This window comes from Bos mutus, chromosome 11 (genome assembly GCF_027580195.1).
Source record: "Bos mutus isolate GX-2022 chromosome 11, NWIPB_WYAK_1.1, whole genome shotgun sequence".
Taxonomy (NCBI): domain Eukaryota; kingdom Metazoa; phylum Chordata; class Mammalia; order Artiodactyla; family Bovidae; genus Bos; species Bos mutus.
Genome location: NC_091627.1, coordinates 58770475 through 58794324, shown reverse-complemented (window position 1 = coordinate 58794324; position 23850 = coordinate 58770475). Strand labels below are relative to the sequence as shown.

Here is a 23850-nt window from a genome sequence, read left to right as displayed (position 1 = left end):
TGGGATTGCAAAGAGTCAGACACGACTGAGCAAACAAAGCACAGCACACAAAACAATCAAGATGACACTGGTCAGACCACTGATGACCAATTTCAAGGTGATTGTCAGAGCTGACTGGGCTGTTTCTGCATGGAGCCGCTCCCTGTCTATAAAAGCTCTTGTCCAGATTGTCAAGGGTAGGAGTTAGTCTTTCCACAGATTCCACCCTATCTCCCGCTTGCTGGCATCCAAAATAAAGAAAACTTTCCTTCCCACCAAACTGGCCTCTTTTGACTGTTTGACTTTTGAGCAGCAAGCAGCCCAGAACCCACTTTCCGTAACAAAATCAGGAATGATGATAAGTAAGGCAGACATTGCCCCGGCTCTAACAAAAGATAATGAGAACCAGAAATTAGGCAATGCTAGTTTGACGGGAAAGGAGAACATACAGAAGAGAAACTTTTGCACAGTGCACCAGGGGGCATGCCCATCAATTGGGAGATGGGTGGAATATTGTACAGCAACGAAACGAGTAAATTACACGTATATGCAACAGCTTGGATGTACCTTAAAACAGCAAGTGAAACAAGTCCCAGAATACCGCTAGAGAAAGACATAAATCTTATGAAATTCAAAAATAATCGAAACTTTTTTCCCAGTCACACATATATTCCTTTCAAATGAGTATATCTTTATCACATATATTATATTCATATGAAAGGAAATGACCACAAACAGGGTATTAATTTCCTTGGGAGATAGGGAATTAGAGGATGAAATGAACCGGTGTGTATGTATATTTGCATACACTGAGACTATCAGAAGGAGAGAGAAAGAGGTCATTTATGGAGCAATGATGACAGCATATCAAGACCAAGGATTTTCCACCCTGTATTAAAGGCTCTAACAAAGAAAACTGGTAAGGGAGGAAGGCATGTATTTTTCTGATTTTTTAAAAATTGTATTTATTGAGCTATGTCTGGTCTTAGTTGCAGCACTCAGGGTCTGTGTTGTGTCATGCAGGACCTTGTCTTGTTGCACATGGACTCTCTGCAGCGGGCAGGCTTAGTTGCTCCTCAGCATGTGGGATCTTAGATTGAACCCAAGTCCCCTGCTTTGCGAAGTGGATTCTTAACTACAGAACCGGGAAAGTCGCAGGTTTTTGGGTTTTTTTTTTTTTTTTTCAATTAATTTAATTGGAAGATAATTACTTTACAATATTGTGATGGGTTTTTGCCATACAGCAACATGAATCGGCCACAAGTATACGTGTCCCCCCACATCCTAAATCTTCCTCCCATCTCCCTCCTCACCCTATCCCTCTGGGTTGTCCCAGAGCACTAGCTTTGGGTGCCCTGACTCATGTATTGAACTTGCACTGGTACAAGTGCATATGGTAATGTACATGATTACCATATGGTAATACACATGATTTAGTGCTATTCTCTCAAAACCTCGCCTTCTCCCACTGAGTCCAAAAGTCTGTTCTTTACATCTGTGTCTCCTTTGCTGCCCTGAATGTAGGATCGTCGGGTACCGGCTTCCTAATTGGTTTCAGACTCTCCCAAGGTGAGCTGCCCCAGGAGTTTTTCCTCTCTTCCAATGGTGGGTGCGTGCTAAATCGCTTCAGTCCTGTCCGACTCTTTGTGACCCGATGGACTGTAGCCCACCAGACTCCTCTGTCCATGGGATTCTCCAGGCAAGAATACTAGAGTGGGTTGCCATTGCCTTCTCCAGGGGATCTTCCCGACCCAGGGCTCAGACCCGTTTCTTGTGGCTCCTGCATTGGTAGCCGAGTTCTTTATCCCTAGCACCAACTGGGAAGGCCCATGGAGAGACCAAGGAACAGCAAAGAAAGTGAAAGTGAGTCACTCAGTCGCGTCCAACTCTCTGCGATCCCATGGACTGTAGCCCACCAAGATCCCCTGTCCATGGGATTCTCCAGGCAAGAATACTGCAGTGAGTTGTCCTTTCCTTCTCCAGGGAATCTTCCCGACCCAGGGATCGAACTCAGGTCTCCCATATTGCAGGCAGACTCTTTACCGACTGAGCCACCAGGGAAATCACCAAAGAGCAAAAGACTAAGGAACAGCAAGGAACACCGAGGTACACCAAGGAACAGCAAAAGAAAGGCTAATGCAAGCCAGAGAAGAAGAGAACTCGGGAAGTGACGGACTGAGCGGGTAGGGCAACCCGGAGGGCGCGGCTTTCGTGGAGCCGGGAGACTGCGCAAGCGCAGTAGCGCGCCTCGCCGCCATGGTCCCCGGTTCCGTCCAGTCAGCCGCTGGTGGTGGCGGCGACTTCCCCTCAGGAAGTCCGGTCTCCGCCTCCTCCTCCTCCTCTTACCCCGCCTGTTCGGCAGCGGCGGAGGCGGCGGTGCGGCAGCGGTTGTCCCTGCCTCTCCGCCACCTCCACCTCGGCCTATCCCCGGGCTGGCGGCGCTGGCGGGGAGGGGGACAGTAGTTGTAGACGCTGCCCCTGCCTCAGAGAAGGTGAGTTCCCGCCCCGGCGGCGGGGGCGGCCCGGGCCTTTAGCCCCTCCATCCTGCGACCCGGTAAAGGCCCGGCGCGCCCGGAGAGTGCGAAATGGCGGACCGGACAGGACCTGAGGCTCTCCGCTCCCCTCCCCACCCGTCACCCCTGGGAAACGGGCGCCGGGCTCCCACGTGGATCGCGGAGGGAGAAGGGACGTCTCCGCTGCCGGGGGAGCTGAGGTTGGAGCGGGAGAGAGGCGACCCGGCCGAGGCTGTAGATAGAGAGTGACAGGGCGAGGGAAGGGGAGGATGTGATGGGGACAGAGGCAAGGAGAGAAAAGGCCCCAGACGCGGAAGGGCGTAGACCTGCGCGGGGTGAAATTGAACATCCCGGAAAGTGGCGACCTCACTCACAAGTAGGGAGAAGTGGAGTCGGAACTTGGGGAGAATAGGAAGTAAACACGCGAGCCCAAGGTTCCTGGGGCCCTGGAGGAAGAGAAGAGGGGGTTAAGTTTTGAGGGATCACTTCGCAGAGTTTCCCCGGGTTTTTTGAAGATAACACCCTTTAAAACAAGCCTCCAAGATGTACAAGCTCATCTTGATAGTGGTGTGAGTTTTAATAGATACCTGCCAGTGTCAAAGCAGGACTTCAGTTAGGGCGGCGAAAACAACTTTTATTCAGTAACTACTGATAGTAGGAAAAATACTGAGCTCCATTCCGACTTTTCGCAGAAGTGACTGGGGGGTCTTAAAAGAAGGAATGGGGGAAGGTGGGGTTCAAGTAGAGTCGGAGAAGTACAGACTTAACAAAGGGTTGGGCAGTGTCAGCTTGCTGGCAATTACGGAAGTGAGAATTCTGTTTTCCCACAGAAACTGGGAGACAGCCTCTGAAATACATGATCATCACATTTCAAAGGAATGACTTTCAGATCCGTGAGACTCAGACACACCCGAGCTGTAGGAGACAGAAATTCATTTCAAAGAGCCTGAGGAAGAGTTCGCAATTGTAAACCCTTTAGTAAGAACTGTATGAAAGAGAGGCCAGGAACCTCATCAGGTGTTGGCTAGAACAAACAGTAAATATTTTTTGACAGCCGTGAGCTTTTCCAGACCTGAGCTCAACGATGGGGCTGGTTCATTCAAACGTGACCATGTTAAAATTTGGTCAAGTCTCTGCAAAAGTTTGAAAGAAATATACCTGCCTAGAGTTTTTACAGTTTTCACCAGTTCATTTTCCCTAAAACAAAGAGCTACTTCTTGACCATTTCGATCTAAGAGATGTTTGAGTTCTTACAAGTACTGTAAGAACTTACAAGTACAAACAAACTGCTGGTTCCAAACTATGAGTTTAGGCTTTAAGGCAGTTTTGAAATGATTTTGGATCGTGGAGCTTGATCCCACTGCAGAAGATTCTAGTAGAACATTCAGCCATCTTCAGTTTCATAGTTAATTTTTAGTATTTGCAGTGTTGCCTCATGTTGCTTTTTGTCTCCAGAGAGACAAAATGAGAAGATTATTTTTGGTGGAAGCCAGAACATTGTTGGATAATTTAATTTTCCTTTTTCCTGAGGAACAGCAGTAAATATAACTTCATTAAAATAATTTTTATTTTCATCTTCCACAGTATACTCTATTTTTGTGTACTCTTGAATAATCTTTTATACCTTTCACTTGAAGGAATGACAAAACAGTAAAATATTATAAATTTCTTAGAACATTTTGTAAATATTTTATATAAATTCCATTCACTAAAAATGGAAATCAGAAACTGTAACCAAATGATGTTTCATTAAGTACCTTAGTGAGAGCAACTTTTAGAAGACTAGGTTTAGTGTCTTCAATCAGCCTGGGTTAGTATTACTGTTCTGAGATTAAAAAAATAAAATCTGAATTTTCTGCTTTCATACCAAACTTCCTGCCTTTCACTAACAAGCCTGAGCTATTATGATGTCAAGACTACAATTCAGTTTAGCTTCCATAGCCACATCACAGAAATTTGGAAACAGTTTCTCATGGGGGGGGAAAAAACAGCTTTTTGCCAGAGTGGGGTTTTTTTTGTTTTGTTTTGTTTTGCAATGACTTTGAATATGTGCAGTTACTAAAGACTAAAAATCAGTTCAAAACAAAGTGTTGGCAGGCAGTTACCTTTCTGTACTGCTTCAAGGTGGTTTTGAGGGCATAGGAGTCTTGACTAAATAGATTCTAGTGCTAATTTCTCAACTAGCTTTATGACACTAAGTCCCAAACTTTCTGAACTTGTTTTGCCATCTGTGGGGAGGGGAGTTGGACTAGCCCGATTGAGTGACTTTCACAAACAGATGCTTTTGCCCTGCCCCTACCTTAGAGGACAGTTAGCAGTGTTTGAAGACTTTTTTCCTTGGTTTTTGCCACTGGACAAGGAACAGCTTGGTGAGCAGTGGTACTACTGGTATCTGCTAGATGCCAGAGATGGCACACACAACATGAAAAGCACAGGGCACCAACATAGACATACCATAGCCTCCACAAAGGATTATCCTACATGAGATGTCAGTGTCAAGGTTGAGGAAGTCTGCACAAACCAAATAGAGGACCTCACCAGCTTTAAAATTATGAACTGGTTTGGCTTGGCTGTGTACTAGAACAGCAATTTATAAAACGTGAAACTTTGACTTAAAATGGCTATCAAATGACGTTCAAAGAGTAGTGAGATATTTTGAGTTACAGCTGAGATTTTGTTAGGATTTGGAAAATAGAATTTACTACCTAAAAATTACCTCGTCACTTTTAAGTAAATATCCTAATTAATTATTCAGTTAACTGCTACTTAACAAATAATAAATATTTGATATGCTATTTAAAACACTCCTAGGACCCGGTATATTTTTAGTTTAGATATTTATAAACGCCTAATGTAATTTCCTATTGTACATGAGCTGGAAGAGAAAAAAAAAATTTATCTAGTACTTAGCCAGTATCTTTTTTTCTTAAGATTCCTCCAAAAGGTGTCAAAGAATTATCATCCTTTCAATTATTAAATTCCACTCTCCTTTTCAAGATCCTGAAAGGACTATTAAAACTCCTGATCCATTTTCACCTATAGCTGTAATACTTATGAAGGAGCTTCTCTTAAACTGGGCTTGATAATAAAGGTCAGTAAGGATTAAGAATTTGCAAGCAGGGAATATATAGAAGGTGTAAATTACAAATAGGAAATTGAGAAATTAGACTCAATCACAAAAACTCAAATACCACATGACCAGACTTACTTGAAAAGAAATATACATCACATTTATGGTGAAAGTGTAGTAAGATTTTCCAGGACACTTTGTAATTCATTGAAAGAAGTTTCTCAAATATTTTTGACAGTTAAAAACTTTTTTCAGAATAATATTACTAAGAAATCAATAGAAACAAAACCACAGCAAACAGTTCTTTCTTATCTGGCTTTTTAAAAGAAAAGAAAATTAGACTCATTTTCAGAATGAAGAGCATTTCTAACTGCTTATTGAATCTAACCCATTTACATAGCAATTGTCTGAAGTGTTCCTTTGTTTTTTTGCAGAGATTCGAGACAAATGACAGAAAATCAAGCTAATAAGCCCTTATATTTATTCAGAAACCATTTAGAGCCCCTCCCATTAACCAGGTTCTTATGTTAGGACATGATCATTCTTACTGACCTATTCACATTTACTGACCTTTTGGAAGGACTGGCACGTATTTGATGACATTCTAATTCAGAATGGGCCCAAGTAAAACTAATTTCTTAGTTGATCTAGTCAAGGTCCTTGAGCTAGCTAGCCATAGATTACTTACAATGATTGATATTCAAAACATTTGTGTGTGCTCAGTCACTCGGTCATGTCCAACTCTTTGTGACCCCATGGATTGTAGCCCACCAGGCTCTTCTGTTCATGAAATTTTCCAGGGAAGAATACTCGAGTGGGTTGCCATTTCCATCTCCAGGGGGTCTTCCCAACCCACGAGTCGAGTCCAGGTCTCCTGCACTGCAGGTGGATTCTTTACCAAAGGCTTAGTTTGAGTAAAGACAGGAAATTTCCCTGATCATCTAATGATTAGGAATCAGTGCTTTTCCTGCTGGGGCCTAGGTTAGGGAACTAAGATCCTGCAAGCTGTACAGCACAACCAAAATAAATGGACATAAATTTTATATTACATTTGTAACCAATAATCCCAATTAATGATTTTGTTAATTCCTTCATGTTTTGTCATTGGAAATGTGCCATAGCAAATCCTGTTACTTGTGTGATTTTATTAGTGTAAAATAACTATAAGTCATCCAGTTCTATGGCAAACTCATAGGTCACATACTAATCTCATTTCCTGAAAAGGCAAGGTTAATAACTAACTCAGTTAAGAGTGAGTATTCATAATACTAGAAAGTATACACTGCATCTCTCAAAACTTCTTAGATGGAATTTGACCCTCTGGTAAAAAGGAATAAAGCAGCATACTTTGGTTAAGAGAACGAAATCAGTTACCTAGTCTCCTAAAACAGCGGTCCCCCAAACAGTCCCCAACTGTTTTGGCACCAGAGACTGGTTCCGTGGAAGACAATTTTTACACAGACTGGGGGATGCAAGCGATGATCAGCTATAAATACAGATGAAGCTTTGCTTGGTTGCAGGCCACTTACCTTCCACTTTGCAGCCCTGTTCCTAAGAGGCCGTGACAGTTAACTGTCCGTGGCCCAGGGGTTGGGAACCCCTTTCCTGATACAGGCTGTGCTCTAGTCTTCCCTCAGGTTATAATGGTTTTAAAAGATTGCCAACCTCAAGAGCCAGGAGCAAGACAGGGATGTCTATTCTCGCCAGTTCTTTTTAGTATTGTCCTGGATGTCCTAACCAGTATAGTCAGGAAAGGGAAAAAAGGTTTACAGATTGGAGAGGAAGAAATCAGACTGTCTTTGTTTGCTGATACTAATGATCTGATCATCTATGGGCTCCGTGGTGGCTCAGTGGTAAAGAATCTGCCTGCAGTGCTGGAGAATAAAGTTCAGTCCCTGGGTTGGGAAGATAACCTGGAGAAGGAAGAGGCAACCCACTCCAGTGTGAAATTTCATGGACAGAGGAGCCTGGCAGTTCACAGTCCACAGGGTCACAAAAGAATCAGACACGGCTTAGCAACTCAACAACAACAAATAATCATCTATGTAGAAAATCCCAAGGAATTTTGGAAAAGCTACTAGAATAAGTGAGTTTAGCAAAGACACAAAGTACAAGGTTAATATACAAAACCAATACTATCTGTAAATGTTAGAAACAAGCAATTAGACATTGAGATTTTTAAAAAATACTATTAACTATTGCATAAAAACCAAAATACTTCTGGATAACTTTAACAAAGTACAGTGAATGGTACATAACATTGCTGAGAGAAGATGCAAATGGTGGGGAAAATGTCCTTTAATGCTTCTTAGTGAACTCCATGTAAAAATGTAGTACTGTGTCATTAATTTGATATATTTAAAAAAGAGTTTATTAAAGGGAAACTAATTACACCTAAAACTTGCCAAATTAACATTCTAATTTTGCTCAAACATTTTTTCTTCAGTGATTAAAGATATTTAATAAGTATTTTTTAAAACTTAGTTTTAATGTCATGTTACAACACAAATCGGGTAGTGTCCTGTGGGCATGAAAATTTTTAGTAAATTTTTCACTCAGATTGAGTTGATTTACTCATCAACCTATTAAACCTATTGTGGCATATTAAAAACATATATAATGCAAAAGTTAAATTCAGGTTTTGCAATTTCTAAAAGGGTGATTGTATGCTTGCTTAGTGGTGTCCAACTCTGTGACCCGATGGACTGTAGCCTCCCAGAGTCCTCTGTCCATGGAATTCTCCTGAAGCCATTCCCTTCTTCAGGAGATCTTCCCGACCCAGGGATCAAACCTGGTCTCCTGCATTGCAGGCAGATTCTTTACCATCTGAGCTGCCAGGGAAGCCCCTGAAAGGATGATTGGGGTGTAACAAATTTTCTGACAAGATTAGAATTAGGAACAGTGGAGTGGTTCTTAGTATTTTATTAAATACTAAACCTTTTTAGACAGTTTTGAATTGCAAGTAATTCATACTTTTCATTTTTCATATTTAACTCAGTAGTTCACATGCAATGTTTTTATTACTTTAGCTTTTGCAATGGCTTTACCTATTATTACTGAAATAAGACCAACCCTTGTACAGATATTGAATAGCAAGGTGCATAGTTTCATTTCTCGAAATAAAAGATTACATTTTCTTTCTATTTGCACTATATCTTTCCTGGAAGTGAATGGCATTGTGGATAGTCATCTATAACTAGACTTGTACAAATAGGAACATCAAGTTTTCAGAATTTTGCTAGATTTTTTACAAAAATTAACCCTAATCTGAGAAAAATACTCCAAATGAGTTTCAGAAGAAACAAACTATTTCTTGTTTGAGACCTAATACCAACTTGTAAATAGATTGGATGTTTCTGCTTGACATTCCATTCTTTTAGACGTCAAAGTACATATAGCAAACATTAACACAGGACATAAACTGAAACCTTATAAGAGTTGGTTTAAAATCAGCAATCAGAAAAGATAGTAAGAATCAAGTTGAAATTTGACTTTTCATTTTAAAAAAAAAGGTCCTTCTGAAACATGAGTTAGCTTGAAATGCAAAGAATTAGGTACTCCTGTCAGGCACTCCTGACCTGTATAGCCATAATCTTTTCTTCATTTGGCTTTCTGTAGTTACTGGAATGGGCTTTTAGATGGCTTAGTGGGTGAAGAATCTGTCTGCAACGCAGGAGACGGGAGAGACACAGGTTCCATCCTTAGTCTGGGAAGACCCCTGGAGGAGGGCATGGCTACCCACTCCAGTATTCTTGGCTGGAGAGTCCCATGAACAAAGAAGCCTAGCGGGCTACAGTCCGTAGGGTCCCAAACAGTCAGACACGACAAGCAACTGAGCACACAGTTACTGGAATAATTGGTTGGAAAAACATTTCAGTTAAATGGATGAAATCCCAAATGACAATAAAAACAGCCCAGTTGTACAGCATTTACTATGTGCCAATACTCTTCTAAGTACTTCACATTTGTTAATTTCCTTAAGATCCACAATACCTGAAAAACTTGACCAAGCCTATATAATAAGTGCCAGAACTGACTCTAGAGTCCCTATGTCTAGCTCCTAGAAGCAGTGAGAAAATTAACATTGTGTGGCAAGCAGTAGTTCTGCATAGGTTGGCTTAAGCTATGTTAGGTGGATTATCTTCCTGGAAACAAAGCCAACATTTAAAGATCCAGTGTAGGGACTTCCCTAAAGTTCAGTGGTTAAGACTGCTTCTGCTGCAGGGGGCACACAGGTGGGTTCCATCCCTGGTCGGGGAACTAAGATCCCACTTGTTGCTTGGCCAAATATCTGTGTGTGTATATATATATATATATGGTGGCTCAGACGGTAAACAATCTGCCTGCAATGGAGGAGACCTGGGTTCAGTCACTGGGTCCGAGAGATCCCCTGGAGAAGGGAATGGTAACCCACTCCAGTATTCTTGCCTGGATAATTCCACAGACAGAGGAGCCTGTCAGGCTACAGTCCATGGAATCACAAAGAGTCAGACACGACTGAGTGACTAACACACAGTTACGTATCCAGTTTAACAAATTACAGTAGAATGTTTTTTCCAAAACATTCATTTTAGATCTTTAAGCGCCTCTCATACACTTTACTGAGGTTTACTTTACTTATAGTAAACAGCACTCATTAAAAGTGTACAATGAGTTTTTGGCAGGTATTTGACATGAAACCACTTTCATAAACAAAATGCCATGTATTTCCACCAGCTTGAACACTTTTCTCCTCCTCCTTTACAATTTATCCCTCCCTCCATCCTTGTGCCTGGCAACCACTAATCTGCTTTCTATCGCTACAGATTAATTTGTGTTTCTAGAACTTTTATAAGTAGACTCAGTAGGTACTCATGCTTTTACTCAGCATGATTATTTTGTGATTCATCCATGTTGTATGTATTGCTATTTTGTTCCTTTTCGCCGCTGAATAATTCTGTTGTATGGATATACCACACTTTTCTTACCCATTCCCCTGCTGATAGAGTTGCTTCTGATTTTGGCTATAAGAAATAAAGCTGCTATGAGTATTCATGTACATGGACATGTTTTCATGTCTCTTGGGCAAATACATAGGAGTGAAATGACTGGATCCTATAGTAGGTGTTTAACTTTTAAAGAAATTGTCAAAACTGTGTACCATTTTAGATTATAACTAGTATTGTAGCAAATGCCAAGATTAAAAGAATCTGAATTTTAAGATTGTCAGAGATGAGAGTGGTGGCCTAAACCTTTACCAGGATAAAGTGTAAAGTCCTACATTTAGAAAAGTAAATCAATTACATTAAGTCCCAGATGGGAGAAGTCAGCCAACATGGGGAGAGAGATACCGCTGGGATTTTAACAATTACAAAGATCAAAAATCAGAAACATGTCTGCTCTAAGACACGAAGTACTAAGGCTGGATGCCCGCCCCAAATCATTTCCCTCAAGTCCAGAGTCCTACTGTAATGTGCCCCAGTAACTTCTCCTTCAGAGAAGAAGTATTTTCTGAACTAAAAAATACATCATTGTTGTTGTTCAGTCGCTAAGTCATATCCAACTCTTTGTGACCCCATGAACTGCAACACGCCAGGCTTCCCTGCTCTTCACTGTCTCCTGGAGTTTGCTCAAGCTCATATGCAATATCAGAGGCTTACTAAATGTTTTCATACTGAAATTGCCATTCCAATGAGCAAAAAGCTATTACTTTAGCCTTGTAAGCAGTCTTAACTTGAGAAGTTAAGATTTGATATGGTATATGAAATGATACAGGGTTGAAAATTGAAAATATTATCGTAAATGTCTTACCTGCCCTTATTTTATTCATAGATACCACGTTGAGTGAGCAAAGACTGAACATTTTACAGATACCTTTTGTAGAAGGCTTATAAGAACTAGTGCCATAATTTGAATCATAATGGATTTCACATTATGAGGTAGGTTGAAAATAAAGGACATCTCAATTATTAGCGTTATTTATACTGAAGCATTATACATATTATACATAATTTATACTGAATTATTTATATATGTTATACTAATACTTTGATTTGAAAGCAAGCGAAAGTATAACACTCTTAGTTCAGACTAAATATAGTAAAATTCCTGAGTAAATAAACCAAAACTCACAAGTGCTATTTTCAAATTCGGAGGTGTAAATTTTGGATCACTTTCTCTAAAATAAACAATATTATTTATTTTTCAAGGGTAAAATACACACTGGGCTTCCCTCTTGGCTCAAACAGTAAGAATCCACCTGCAATGCAGGAGATCTGGGTTCAATCCCTGGATTGGGAAGATCCCTTGGAGGAGGGCATGGCAACCCACTCCAATATTCTTGCCTGGAGAATCCCCATGGACAGAGGAGCCTAGCAGGCTCCAATCCATGGGGTCGCACACTGAATGATTAAGCACAGCACAAAACACATACTCAAAAAGTTGGCTTTACTTTCAGATTTACAGGAAGCAAAATAAGAAATTGAAGATGCATTTTGTGAGTTTTCAGATGATTGATTTATGTTGATGTAATTCTAAACTTTGAATTATTTAATCATTGTAACAAGATTGTGCTTGCAATATTGTAGAGCAGTTAACCTTCGATAACTTCAAACTTCAAACCTCAAAGCAAGTTTAACTTTTTTTGGAAAAAAGAAAAGATTGCTTGGTTTCAGGTAAAGGGAAGTAGAATATTGGGCAACAATAGATTTTTAAAATCTCTGCTGTCATGGTTTTTAGCTCCTCGGTTGTTGCACAGTCTCGCTATTTGGAGAAAGTTCATGCTAAAAAACGGAACTAATTAATGAGTGAATATGATCAGATTTCTCCACCAAGGTCTCAGTCTGATAAGGGTAAGGTTCAGTTCATGTCTTCATTGATCTCTGCACGATCTGTGATCTTTTGGGGTTGTCTTCAAGTTTCATCCATGGTATACCATTTTGTAGTACCTCATTCCTTTATATTCCTGAATGACATTCCATTGTGTGAATTGCCACATTGTGTTTATCCATTCATCAGCTAATGAACATTGATTGTTTCTAATTTTAGCTGTCAGTAATAGTGCTGCTGTGAACATTTTTGTACAAATTTTTGTGTCGACATAGATTTTCATTTCTCTTGGGTATATATTTAGGAGTGATATTGCTAGGGTTATGTGGTGACTCTGTGTTTGACATTTTGAAGAACTGCCAAACTGTTTTCCAAAGTTGCTGTACCATTTTACATTCCCACCAAGAATGAATGAAGTCTCCAGTTTTTCCTCTTCTTTGCCAGCACATTATTTATTATCTATCTTTTTAATTATAGCCATCCTGTGAGTATGAAGTAAAATCTTTTTCTTATAAAACATTTTTAAATATAAAAATAGAGAAAACAGTATTATGACACCTTCTGTACTTATCATCCAGTTTTGACAATTATCAACATCTTTTTAATTTTATTAGTGACTTTTTAAAAGTAGCTTTATTGAGGTATAGTTGAGGTATGTACAGGAAACTGTACATATTCCAGGTATATAATTTGATAGGTTTGAAACATATATATTGATGAAATGATCACCATAGTTAAGACAGTAAACATATCCATGCCCCCAGAAATGCCCCTTATAATGCTGTGCTGAGTTGCTCAGTCATGTCCAACTCTGTGGAACCCCATGGACTGTAGCCAGCCAGGCTCCTCTGTCCATGAGGATTCTCCAGGCAAGAATACTGGAGTGGGTTGTCTTGCCCTCCTCCAGAGGATCTTCCCAACCTGGGGATCAAACACAGGTCTCCCGCATTACAGGTGGATTCTTTACTGTCTGAGCCACCAGGGAAGCCCAAGAATACCAGCATGGGTTGCCATTCCCTTCTCCATTAGATCTTCCTGACGCAGGAATGGAACCAGGGTCTCCAGCATTGAAGGCGGATCCTTTACCAGCTGAGCTCCCTCCTACTTTTTCCTGACTACTTTTTCCCAGGCAACCACTGTATTGCTATAGGTTAGTTTTCCTTTTTCAAGAGCTTTATGTACATGGAATCGTGTATTATGTACTATTTTCTCAGGCTTTTTTGAGTCAGCTTGATTATTTTGAGATTCATCCATTTCGTCAAGTGTATCAATAGTCTGATCCTTTTTATCATTGATTCCATTATATGGATATACCACTGTTTGATTTATGCATTTATCTGTTGATCAATATTTGGGTTTTTTTTTCCTTTCTGGGGCTATTACACATAAAACTGCTGTGAATATTCAAGTATAAGTCTTTATGTGGACATATACTTCCTTCTCTTTAGGATAAATATCTAGGAGTGGAATAACTAGATCATATGGTAGGTGTATGTCTAACTTCCTTAGAAACTACCAGACTATTTTCCAAGTAGTCGTACCATTTTATATCCTACCAGCAACATTTGAGAATTCCAGTTGTTCTATATCCTCACCAATCTCTTTAATTTCAGTCATTCTAGTGAGTGCATGATGGTATTGCTTTGTGGTTTTAATTAACGTCTACTTGATGATGAATCATACTGAGCATCTTTCATGTGTTTACTGTCCATTTGTGTATATTCTTTTCTGAAATGTCTGGTCAAATTTTTTTGCCCCTGTTTAATAATATGTTACATTTTGCTCTAGTCAGAATTTTTCTACTATTTAAGTTGAATAGGAACTAAATTTTCTGGCTCACCAAATTAGGCTTCATTTAGACTTCCTTTTTAATCTCAAATTGCCAGTAAAACTAGCTGATCATTGGTGACTCTAGATTGCTGTCAGACTTGTTTCTGTTAAAGGAAGGAACTGCATGGGTTATACTGCCTCATAATTTTTGGAAATAAAGCATATCACCAAAAATATTATCTTCTCATACTAAGTACATTTTCTGCTATATTTGTAATGCAGGATTTGAGGTGGGGACAGAAAGAGAAATAGTAGTTGTACTGCCCCATCCCCCAAAAAGCAAGCAAACAAAGATTAGCATATCGGCTTGAAATTTCTTCTGAAACTTTTCTCTACGTAAATCCCTACCCACTCTGAGCTTTCACCTCCATTTCCCACTTAGCCCTCCCACCAGCTCTTTAATAGAGAACAAACCAGAAGGCATTCTAGAATGTCTTTTTCACCAATCAGAAGTAACAGAATGAAATCCAATTCCTTATGCAGAAGATACAGAACTCTGTTCCCTCATCTTTTCTCATGCCCTATACCTACGAGTAGTTTTGTCTCAGCTGGATTTCTAATTTCCAGCATTCCAAAACCATTTTATAATTTTATTGTTAAGTCTTACAATACTGTTATCTGGTGAGTATGTATGTTTATTTTATTTTGAGTGAACAAAAGATTTTTAAAATTACCTCTCTATGGTTTGTTACTTTTCTTAGACAACAGTGTTCAAGAATCTGAATTTTAGAAATTATTTGAGCACTCAGATCAGGCCACTCACCATGGATGTGTAAGTCCTTCTATCCATATATCCCTACAAAGCTTTACATTTTTAGCCCTACAAAAGAATTATACATGTCAGCTCCTTTCTGCCTCCTTCATCTCACTTCTGAGAAGGATAAAATTACTTGTGAGTGGCATAGGCAATATTTGACTTCCTTATGCTCCTTTTTGGCATATAATATCATGATATTTAACTTTTATACCAAAGTAGATTTTAATTTTGGGATGGGGAAGGGGCTTCTTTATTTTGTCTTTTGAGATTCTTCAAGAGTAAAGGAAATATTCAGAATTAAATAATCTAGTAAGAATTTTCTCCCATCTTTTCTACCCACAGAGAATCCCTTGTCAAGCTAATGAAGCATTCAAAGAAGACATATGACTCTTTTCAAGATGAACTTGAAGATTATATCAAAGTGCAGAAAGCCAGAGGCTTAGAGCCAAAGACTTGTTTCAGGAAGATGAGAGAGGATTATTTGGAAACCTATGGGTACAAAGAAGAGGTTGACTCTAGACCCAGGTGTAGAATGTTTGAACAAAGACTCCCATATGGAACCGTCCAAACCTACCCAAGATCATGCAGTATTTCACAAAGAGTGGAAAAGCAGTTACCTCAGTGGCTACCAGCTCATGACAGCAGGCTGAGACTAGACTCCCTGAGCTACTCTCAGTTCACCAGGGACTGTTTCTCAGGAAAACCTGTACCCCCGAACCTTAGTCAGCACGAGTCTAACTGTAGCTCATACAGTGTAGAATCTGGAGTTTACAGGCACCTCTCCTCAGAAAATAATACCAGTGCCCATCAGGCTAGTTATAAACACATACATCAGAAGAGGAAAAGGCACACAGAGGAAGGCAGAGAAAAGCCAGAGGAGGAGCGGCCCAAGCATAAGAGGAAAAAAGCTTGTGAGGAAATAGATTTAGACAAATACAAGAGCATCCAAACAAGCAAAACGGAGGCAGAAACAGTCAGAGTCAGTACAGAAAAGCTTAAGAACCGGAAGGAGAAAAAAAGCCGAGATGTAGCCTCTAAGAAAGAGGAACGTAAGCGCAGAAAAGAGAAAAAGGAACAAGGCCGAGAAAGGACAGAGGAGGAAATGCTTTGGGACCAGTCTATCCTTGGATTCTGAAGCTCTTGCATTGGTTCCCCCAGGGTTAAACTAATAGCTGAGAAGCTTGGTTTTACAGTGTTCATGTTCAAATCCCTCTTCTCACATGAGCAGGTACAAAGGCTAAAAGAACAGGAAACAGAGTACGCTTGCTATCCAACATGCAAATATTTTTCCTCATTTTCTAAAATCATTACTACATTTTTCTTATACATAATGTAATTTCCCTTAACAAGAGTGGCTCTGCTTTTATTCATCTGGTTGCTGTGATGATGGAAGTATTTTTCCCTTGGGAGGTCATTTATATTTAAGTAGGATTAATAGGCTTAACAGAATCTATTTCTTGATTGGGTTTTAGTTTGGGGTGGGTATTTTTATATTCATTAGTTTTCTCTGTGAAGCAATTTAGATATTTTTCCTCCGTTAGATCTAACTTGCAGTATATTTTCTAGATTGAAAGGTGGAAAATGACATACATTATAATAAGCTTAAGTTACATACAGTTTTTAAAAAGAGTCTTGATACAAAATCAGTTTATATTCTGGAAATGTTTATAATATAATAAAAATCTAATTTCTACTTTTTTGTTTGTTTTGTTTTGTGTCATTGATCTGTTCCTATTCGATGAATATTCTCTTCTGGAAGAGCAATAGCCAAGTAAATTTAAACCCACTTTTTGGATAGAAATCTGTGAATGGCCACAGTTTTTCCAAATAGTTGAAATTGGGGGATTAAATGGCATTATTCTTTCTGACCAGTATTTTCTGTTCTGATAATCCCCTTTTTTATGATAAACATATCAAGTATTCAAGCACTGCTCTTTTGTTGTAGAGAGTAGTGACCTGGAAATCTGAATCCCAGAATTCTAGTCTCAGCTATGCCTTCAAGTTGTTATGTGACTTTGGGAAAGTCTCTCAACTTTATTTTCCTCACTATTAAATATAACTAGAAGCACTGGCCTCTAAAATGCCTTGGATAACAAGATGCCGCCATGATATGAAAAACTCTTTGCATTCTACAATGTTGTGCATATATATTATAATATTAACTTTAACCTTATTTTGCTAATGTGATTTTTTATTTTATATTTTATTATATATTCCCTTGGGGCTTTCTGGTGGCTCAGACAGTAAAGAATCTGCCTGCAGTACAAGAGACCCAGTTTCAATCCCTGTATTGGGAAGACTGCCCTGGAGAAGGGAATGGCAACCCCCTCTAGTATTCTTGCCTGGGGAGTTCCAAGGACAGAGGAGCACAGCAGGCTACAATACATGAGGTCACAACGAGGCACAACTGAGCGACTAAGCGCACACACACACATATTCCCTTCACCTGCTCAACCCTCTGCATGTAATCAGTCTCCCCACCCTTGCTAGGCCACTGCCTTACTCAGCCCTGAACCCTCTCTGGGTCCCCACCTTGCCTAGCCTCCTACCTCAGTGGGCCTCAAATAGCAAAGAAGAAAGGAAGGAAGTGGAGGAGGGAGAGGGCATAGGTGACCCATTTTATTTTAAACTAATGACTGCAACCTCCAGTCCATCAGGTTCCCCTAGTAAATTTCCCACCCTCAGAGATGTCTTTTATACTCTCCGCTCTCTCCTCAAACCTTCTCCTCCCTGGTGCCTCCCATACAGGCCCCCTTTCTCTCAGCTGATGGATCACAAGTACTTTTTTAAAAAAGAAAAAAGGTCAGAGAGCTAGCTGAGCAACCCAGTCTATGATAATGTGTTTAAAGCAACCCAAATTGACAGAGATGGTGACCTCTAAATTTCTGTTTCTAGACTAGATTTCTCCCTGAGTTGTGGACTCATAACCAACTGCATTTGTTGCTATTTCCAAGTAGAACACCAAAAGAGCACACACTTCTCAGCAATCATTCTTCCCTCAGTCTTCCCCCATCTCCACAAATAATACCACCATCTTAATTGTTCAAGCCAAAAAATCACTAAAATCACACTTAACTCTCTTCTACATCAGAGCCATCAGTGATTCTTCATGGTTTTACCTCCAAATTATCTCTCCTATTGTCCACTTCTATCTTCACTGCCACCACCCTGACCCAAACTAACCCGGGTATTGTTTTGGGTTTATTTGAACCAAACAGGATTAACAGGTCTGCTGCTGCTGCTGCTGCTAAGTCGCTTCAATCGTGTCCGACTCTGTGCAACCCAGTGGACGGCAGCCCACCAGGCTCCCCTGTCCCTGGGGTTCTCCAGGCAAGAACACTGGAGTGGGTTGCCATTTCCTTCTCCAATGCATGAAAGTGAAAAGTGAAAGTGAAGTCGCTCAGTCGTGTCCGACCCTCAGTGACCCCATGGACTGCAGCCTTCCAGGCTCCTCTGTCCATGGGACTCTCCAGGCAAGAGTTAACAGGTCTGAGAAGAGCTGAAAACTGGGAAAAGTCATCACAGGCTTTGAGTTAATGAGTATAAAACCAGCAACAGGTGTATCAAGAGATCAAATAGTGTCATGGCCATCTAGCACTGTGGACTTCAGAAATGCCCAGCAAATATTTCCTTCCAGAAAGACAAAATCTTACCTGAAAAGAAAACTGCTAGGTTGAAAAACCAAATTGGGCAGGGAGGTAGCACTGGGGGTAAGGGAAAGAAAAGGTTCCAAGAGTAGGGAGCAGGGGAAGGTGCCAGATAAAGAACTCAGAAAATTCTGCAACAGCAAAATACAACATCTGAGGTGAGAATACCACCTTGCCAGGCAAGCCCCACTGGCCTGTAAGAAACAACAGAAAACTTTTCTGAACCAAGCTCCACTCCAAATGGCAGAGAAATAACCATATCTTGAGCCCTTCACTGTAACAAGAGAAATCCCTCGAGCCATGAAGCTGGAAAATGTACCCAGGGCATTCCTTCTCCACAGAAATGTCCTCACAGTAGTCCAGGTCAACACATTCCATTTAAACTTTGGAAAGGAGGAGGAGAATATGATCTAGCCATACAGAGTGTTACGAGAGAAAAATGAACTAAAATACTTTGACAAGAAGACACCAAAAAAAAATGCAAACACAAAGCAGATTAAAAACTCCAATACTTCAAACAAGGCTGAAAGAGATTAAGAAAACAGTTAAAACTTTAAGAAAAGTTAGAATGGACTTCCCTGGAGGTCCAGTGGCTAAGACTCCCTGCTCATGATGCAGGGAGCCTGGGTTCAATCCCAGGGCAGGGAACTATCCCCACATGCCACAATTAAGACCCTGCACAGTCAAATTCCATGGGGTCGCAAAGAGTCGGATATGACTGAGCAACTTCACTTTCACTTTTCACAGTCAAATTAGTTTTTTTAAAAAAGAAAAAGCAAAAAGGGCACAAAACAGAAAAAGAACTCTGGAATAAAATGGCCAATTATGCAACTGAAAAAGACAGTAGTCAATTCCAAGAAAACTAAAATTAATGCAGTAATGAAAAAGTAATTCTAATTTTTAGTCAAAAATATTCATTGAGCATTCACTGAGCATCAAATTAGAGCCAGACATGGTTACTAAATAATGACCTTGACAGATAATAGGGGGGAAAAAATAGTAAAAGAAAACAAAATCAAATCATTAAAAGGAATACAAGAGAGTATAGGCACCATAGAAAGAACAGGGTAGGAAGGAGAATAATGAAGATATTCCAACAAAAGTAAATTTACACCTTGCAAGAAGGTGATAAAAGATGAGCAAAGACGATCCAAAGCAGGGGACTTCCCTGGTTGTCCAGCGGTTAAGAATCTTCCTTCCAAACTAGGAGATGTGGGCTTCATCCTTGGTTAGGCAACGAAGACCCACATGCCTCAATTGACCCCTCACACACACCCCCAGCAATGGATGCAGGGGCACTCAGCGACTTAGCTGACTCCTCTGGGAGTATAGTGTACGGCCCTCTGCAGACAAAAAACAAGCCAAAGGAAAGGACAGCCCTCAAAGGCAGGGTGGATGTCCAAATCAAACCAACATACCACAGATGGCCTGGAGAACAGAGTCCCTAATGACAAGGGACTCCAAATGGTCCCCAGGTCCTGGCAAATACTGAACATCCTTGTATACCTCATGCCCACAGCTACCACAAAGGGAGCTGCAATACTCCCGCCATTTTCCTTGGAAGAGAATGAAGAAAGCTGAGGCTCTGAGAAATGGGTTTGTCCAGGGCTACTCTGGAGCCCAGTCGTCTCTCCTTCCAGGACTGAGGTTTGAAACACTCCACCCCCCTTTTAGGGAGCTGGAATCCAGGAGAAGCCTACTGGGTGGGGTTGGGGGCACGCGGCACATAGGTGCTGTCTTCTGGAGGGGCCAAGGGTAAGGAACTGCGTTTACCATAGATCTTGAAGGGAAGGAGGGAGCCCCAGCCTCAGGGCATATGAGAGAATATGCAGGTGACGGTGGGCACAGGCCTCACTTGAAAAATGAGGTTATTGTCCTGGTCTGATAGGAAAGGGAGTAATGAGCGATTTCTGGGCAGAAAAGGAGGGCGTTGAAACGGATGATCTCAAAGGTTCCCCTCCATTTGGGAGAATGGAGCTCAGCAGCAGGCTCTGCCGCAAGGTGACCTCATCTTTCATCTGGAGCGGCCTGAACCCAGCACCTGTGAGCTCCTGCCCAGGCCTGCTTGTCTTGCTCTCCCAGGTCTCCCCACCAGACTTCACTCCATTTCACTTCCTGCCCAAGGTTGCTGGCAAGGTGGGAGCAGGAAGTGAGCCTGAACAACGTCCCTCAGCTGGGCGCAGCCCCGCAGCCTTGTTTTCATTGCGTTGCTGTCTTCCTGCCGGATGCAGGGTGCTGCAAGACCACCTCCTCCTCCATCACTAGTTCATGTCAGCTACATCCCAGGCAGGCACACTGCCTTCTGATGAGTGATGAGAAGTCTGGTGTGCTATAGTTCATGGGGTCGCAAACAGTCAGACACAACCGAGCAAATAACACACACACCACACTGCTTTGTATAATGTAACATTAAGTGGAGTTTTGAGGTTAAGAGAGAGATGGGCATACCAGACCACCTGACCTGCCTCTTGAGAAACCTGTAAAAAGGTCAGGAAGCAACAGTTAGAACTGGACATGGAACAACAGACTGGTTCCAAATAGGAAAAGGAGTACGTCAAGGCTGTATATTGTCACCCTGATTATTTAACTTATATGCAGAGTACATCATGAGAAATGCTGGGCTGGAAGAAGCACAAGCTGGAATCAAAATTGCCAGGAGAAATATCAATAACCTCAGGCATGCAGATGACACCACCCTTATGGTAGAAAGTGAAGAAGAACTAAAGAGCCTCTTGATGAAAGTGAAAGAGGAGAGTGAAAAAGTTGGCTTAAAGCTCAACATTCAGAAAACGAAGATCATGGCATCCCGTCCCATCACTTCATGGGAAATAGATGGGGAAACAGTGGAAACAGTGTCAGACTTAATTTTTCTGGGCTCCAAAATCACTGCAGATGGTGATTGCAGCCATGAAATTAAAAGACGCTTACTCCTTGGAAGGAAAGTTATGACCAAACTAGATAGCATATTAAAAAGCAGAGACATTACTTTGCCAACAAAGGTCTGTCTAGTTAAGGCTATGGTTTTTCCAGTGGTCATGTATGGATGTGAGAGTTGGACTATAAAGAAAGCTGAGTGCCAAAGAATGATGCTTTTGAACTGTGGTGTTGGAGAAGACTCTTGAGAGTCCCTTGGACTGCAAGGAGATCCAACCAGTCCGTCCTAAAGGAGACCAGTCCTGGGTGTTCATTGGAAGGACTGATGTTGAATGAAACTCCAGTACTTTGGCCACCTGATATGAAGAGCTGACTCATTGGAAAAGACCCTGATTCTGGGAAAGATTGAAGGCAGGAGGAAAAGGGGATGACAGAGGATGAGATGGTTGTATGGCATCACCAACTCGAAGGACATGGGTTTGGGTGGACTCTGGGAGTTGGTGATGGACAGGGAGGCCTGGAGTGCTGTGGTTCATGGGGTTGCAAAGAGTCGGACATGACTGAGCGACTGAACTGAACTTGAGGTTAAGAAATGGAAGGAAGTCCACATGTATGCTTATTAGACTGCATTGAGGAACATAGTGTACCCATATCCAGTCATTATGACCTTCCCTGAGTTCCAAAGGGCAGATGCGAGCAGTTGCTAATAGAGTGAAGAGCAGCCAAGAACCCAAAATAGGCAAGATTAAAGGGACCAGATAAACTCATCAAAAGTAGGAGACTGCCCACCTGAGATGAGATTAAGGGAGTGCAAGCCCCACACACACACTAACCTTGTCAGACTCCACCAGTATAAAAACCCTCAAGTTCTAGGTTTTCAAGGCAGAAGCCTGGTATATCTCCCTTTGCGTTGCAAAGTGGTAGAGCTATTCTTTTCTACTTCACCCAAAACTTGTCTCCAGGATTTGATTCGACACGGATGTACAGAAGAGCTAAGCTTTCAGTAACAGAAGTCAGTCTCTGAGAAGAGCGTGCTAGACTAGCTCCAGGAAAAGACTGGATGCTTTCCTAGGCAACTTCCAGTCTGAAGGTTTTGGTTCACCCAGAAGACAGTGAACATCATGGATCGGAATGATAGCCTCTCTCCGTTTGACCAGTATCTGACCTCCCCTCAAGGTGCCATGAGTCCTGGAATCCCTGTCTTCAGTCCAATGATGCATTATGGCACAGGACTGACTCCGCAGCCAATTCAGAGCACCGACAGTCTGTCTACTTCAGAGGAGGAGCAGCAGCAGACGACGGTGAGAACAGGTCGGCTTTCGACGACATCCCAGCAGGCAACCCAGGAGGCCTTGGACCAGACACCACAGCTCTTCGACTCACAGCCTCTTACGACCGCACCCTTGCTGGGTACCACTCCCCTGTATCCATCCCCCATGACCCCCATGATCCCCATGACCCCTGCCATGCCAGCCTCAGAGATCGCTGAGTTGGTGCCACAGCTGCACAATGTTGTATGCACAGTGAATCTTGGTTGTAAACTTGACCTAAAGAGCATTGCCCTTCTTGCTCGAAATGCTGAATATAATCCCAAGAGGTTTGCTGCTGTAATCATGAGAATAAGAGAGCCCCGAACCACTGCACTTTTATTCAGTTCTGGGAAGATGGTGTGCACAGGAGGCAAGAGTGAAGAACAGTCCAGGCTAGCAGCAAGAAAATATGCCAGAATCATACAGAAGTTGGGTTTTCCAGCTAAGTTCTTGGACTTCAAGATTCAGAACATGGTGGGGAGCTGTGATGTGAAGTTCCCCATAAGGTTAGAACCCCTTGTGCTTAGCCACCAACAGTTCGCTAGTTATGAGCCAGAGTTATTTCCTGGTTTAGTCTACAGAATGATCAAACCGAGAATTGTTCTCCTTATCTTTGTCTCTGGAAAAGTTGTGTTAACAGGTGCTAAAGTCAGAAGTGAAATTTATGAAGCCTTTAATAACATCCACTCTATTCTAAAGGGTTTCAGGAAGACATCGTAATGGCTGTCGTGTGCTCCTGCCTCCTCCACCCACTTTTTTTTTTTGTAACCAATTGGTTTTGGTGTATTTGTTGTGTTGTAGACGGTCCCATGTGGTGAGAGGTTGGACTTGAGGTTGTAAATCACAGTTCCAATTGAAGCTCTCCTGCATGTGTACCCCATAAGGGTGCCAAGAAGTGGTATTATTTCTGCAGGAAGAACACCAGAAGTGTTACTGTAAGTTGTTGAAACTGTGTTACTAATCGGGCAGTAATGTCTGTTTATTTATATTTAGATTTTAAACATTTCATGCTTTTTTTAAAAAGTTTTTGAAAATTCTTGTATTTTATTGATTGACTTTTGGC

General features: G+C 41.3%; 2 protein-coding genes across 7 annotated transcripts; both read left to right on the top strand.

Moving 5' to 3' along the window:
* Nucleotides 1-2311: 2311 nt before the first annotated feature.
* KRCC1 (lysine rich coiled-coil 1) lies at nucleotides 2312-16653 on the top strand. Of its 6 annotated transcripts, none has more exons than XM_070379459.1 (5): nucleotides 2312-2471; nucleotides 11374-11480; nucleotides 12280-12392; nucleotides 13399-13519; nucleotides 15299-16653. In XM_070379459.1, the coding sequence occupies exon 5, from the start codon at nucleotides 15318-15320 to the stop codon at nucleotides 16089-16091; it is 774 nt and encodes a 257-aa protein (XP_070235560.1). In that variant the 5' UTR covers nucleotides 2312-2471; nucleotides 11374-11480; nucleotides 12280-12392; nucleotides 13399-13519; nucleotides 15299-15317; the 3' UTR covers nucleotides 16092-16653. The 6 variants fall into 6 exon arrangements, with proteins under 6 accessions (XP_070235560.1, XP_070235559.1, XP_005900432.1 ...); XM_070379458.1 differs by having other exon boundaries at nucleotides 13324-13519; XM_005900370.3 differs by lacking the exon at nucleotides 13399-13519.
* A 5945-nt stretch (nucleotides 16654-22598) lies between these two features.
* LOC102270403 (TATA-box-binding protein) lies at nucleotides 22599-23507 on the top strand. The gene has a single exon (XM_070380148.1). It carries the CDS (start codon nucleotides 22599-22601, stop codon nucleotides 23505-23507), a length of 909 nt encoding a protein of 302 aa, XP_070236249.1.
* The last annotated feature ends 343 nt before the right edge of the window (nucleotides 23508-23850 follow it).

Bases quoted from the DNA above. Each gene is read 5' to 3' on its own strand.
- LOC102270403 (XM_070380148.1), top strand. From the start codon at position 22,599: ATGGATCGGAATGATAGCCTCTCTCCGTTTGACCAGTATCTGACCTCC.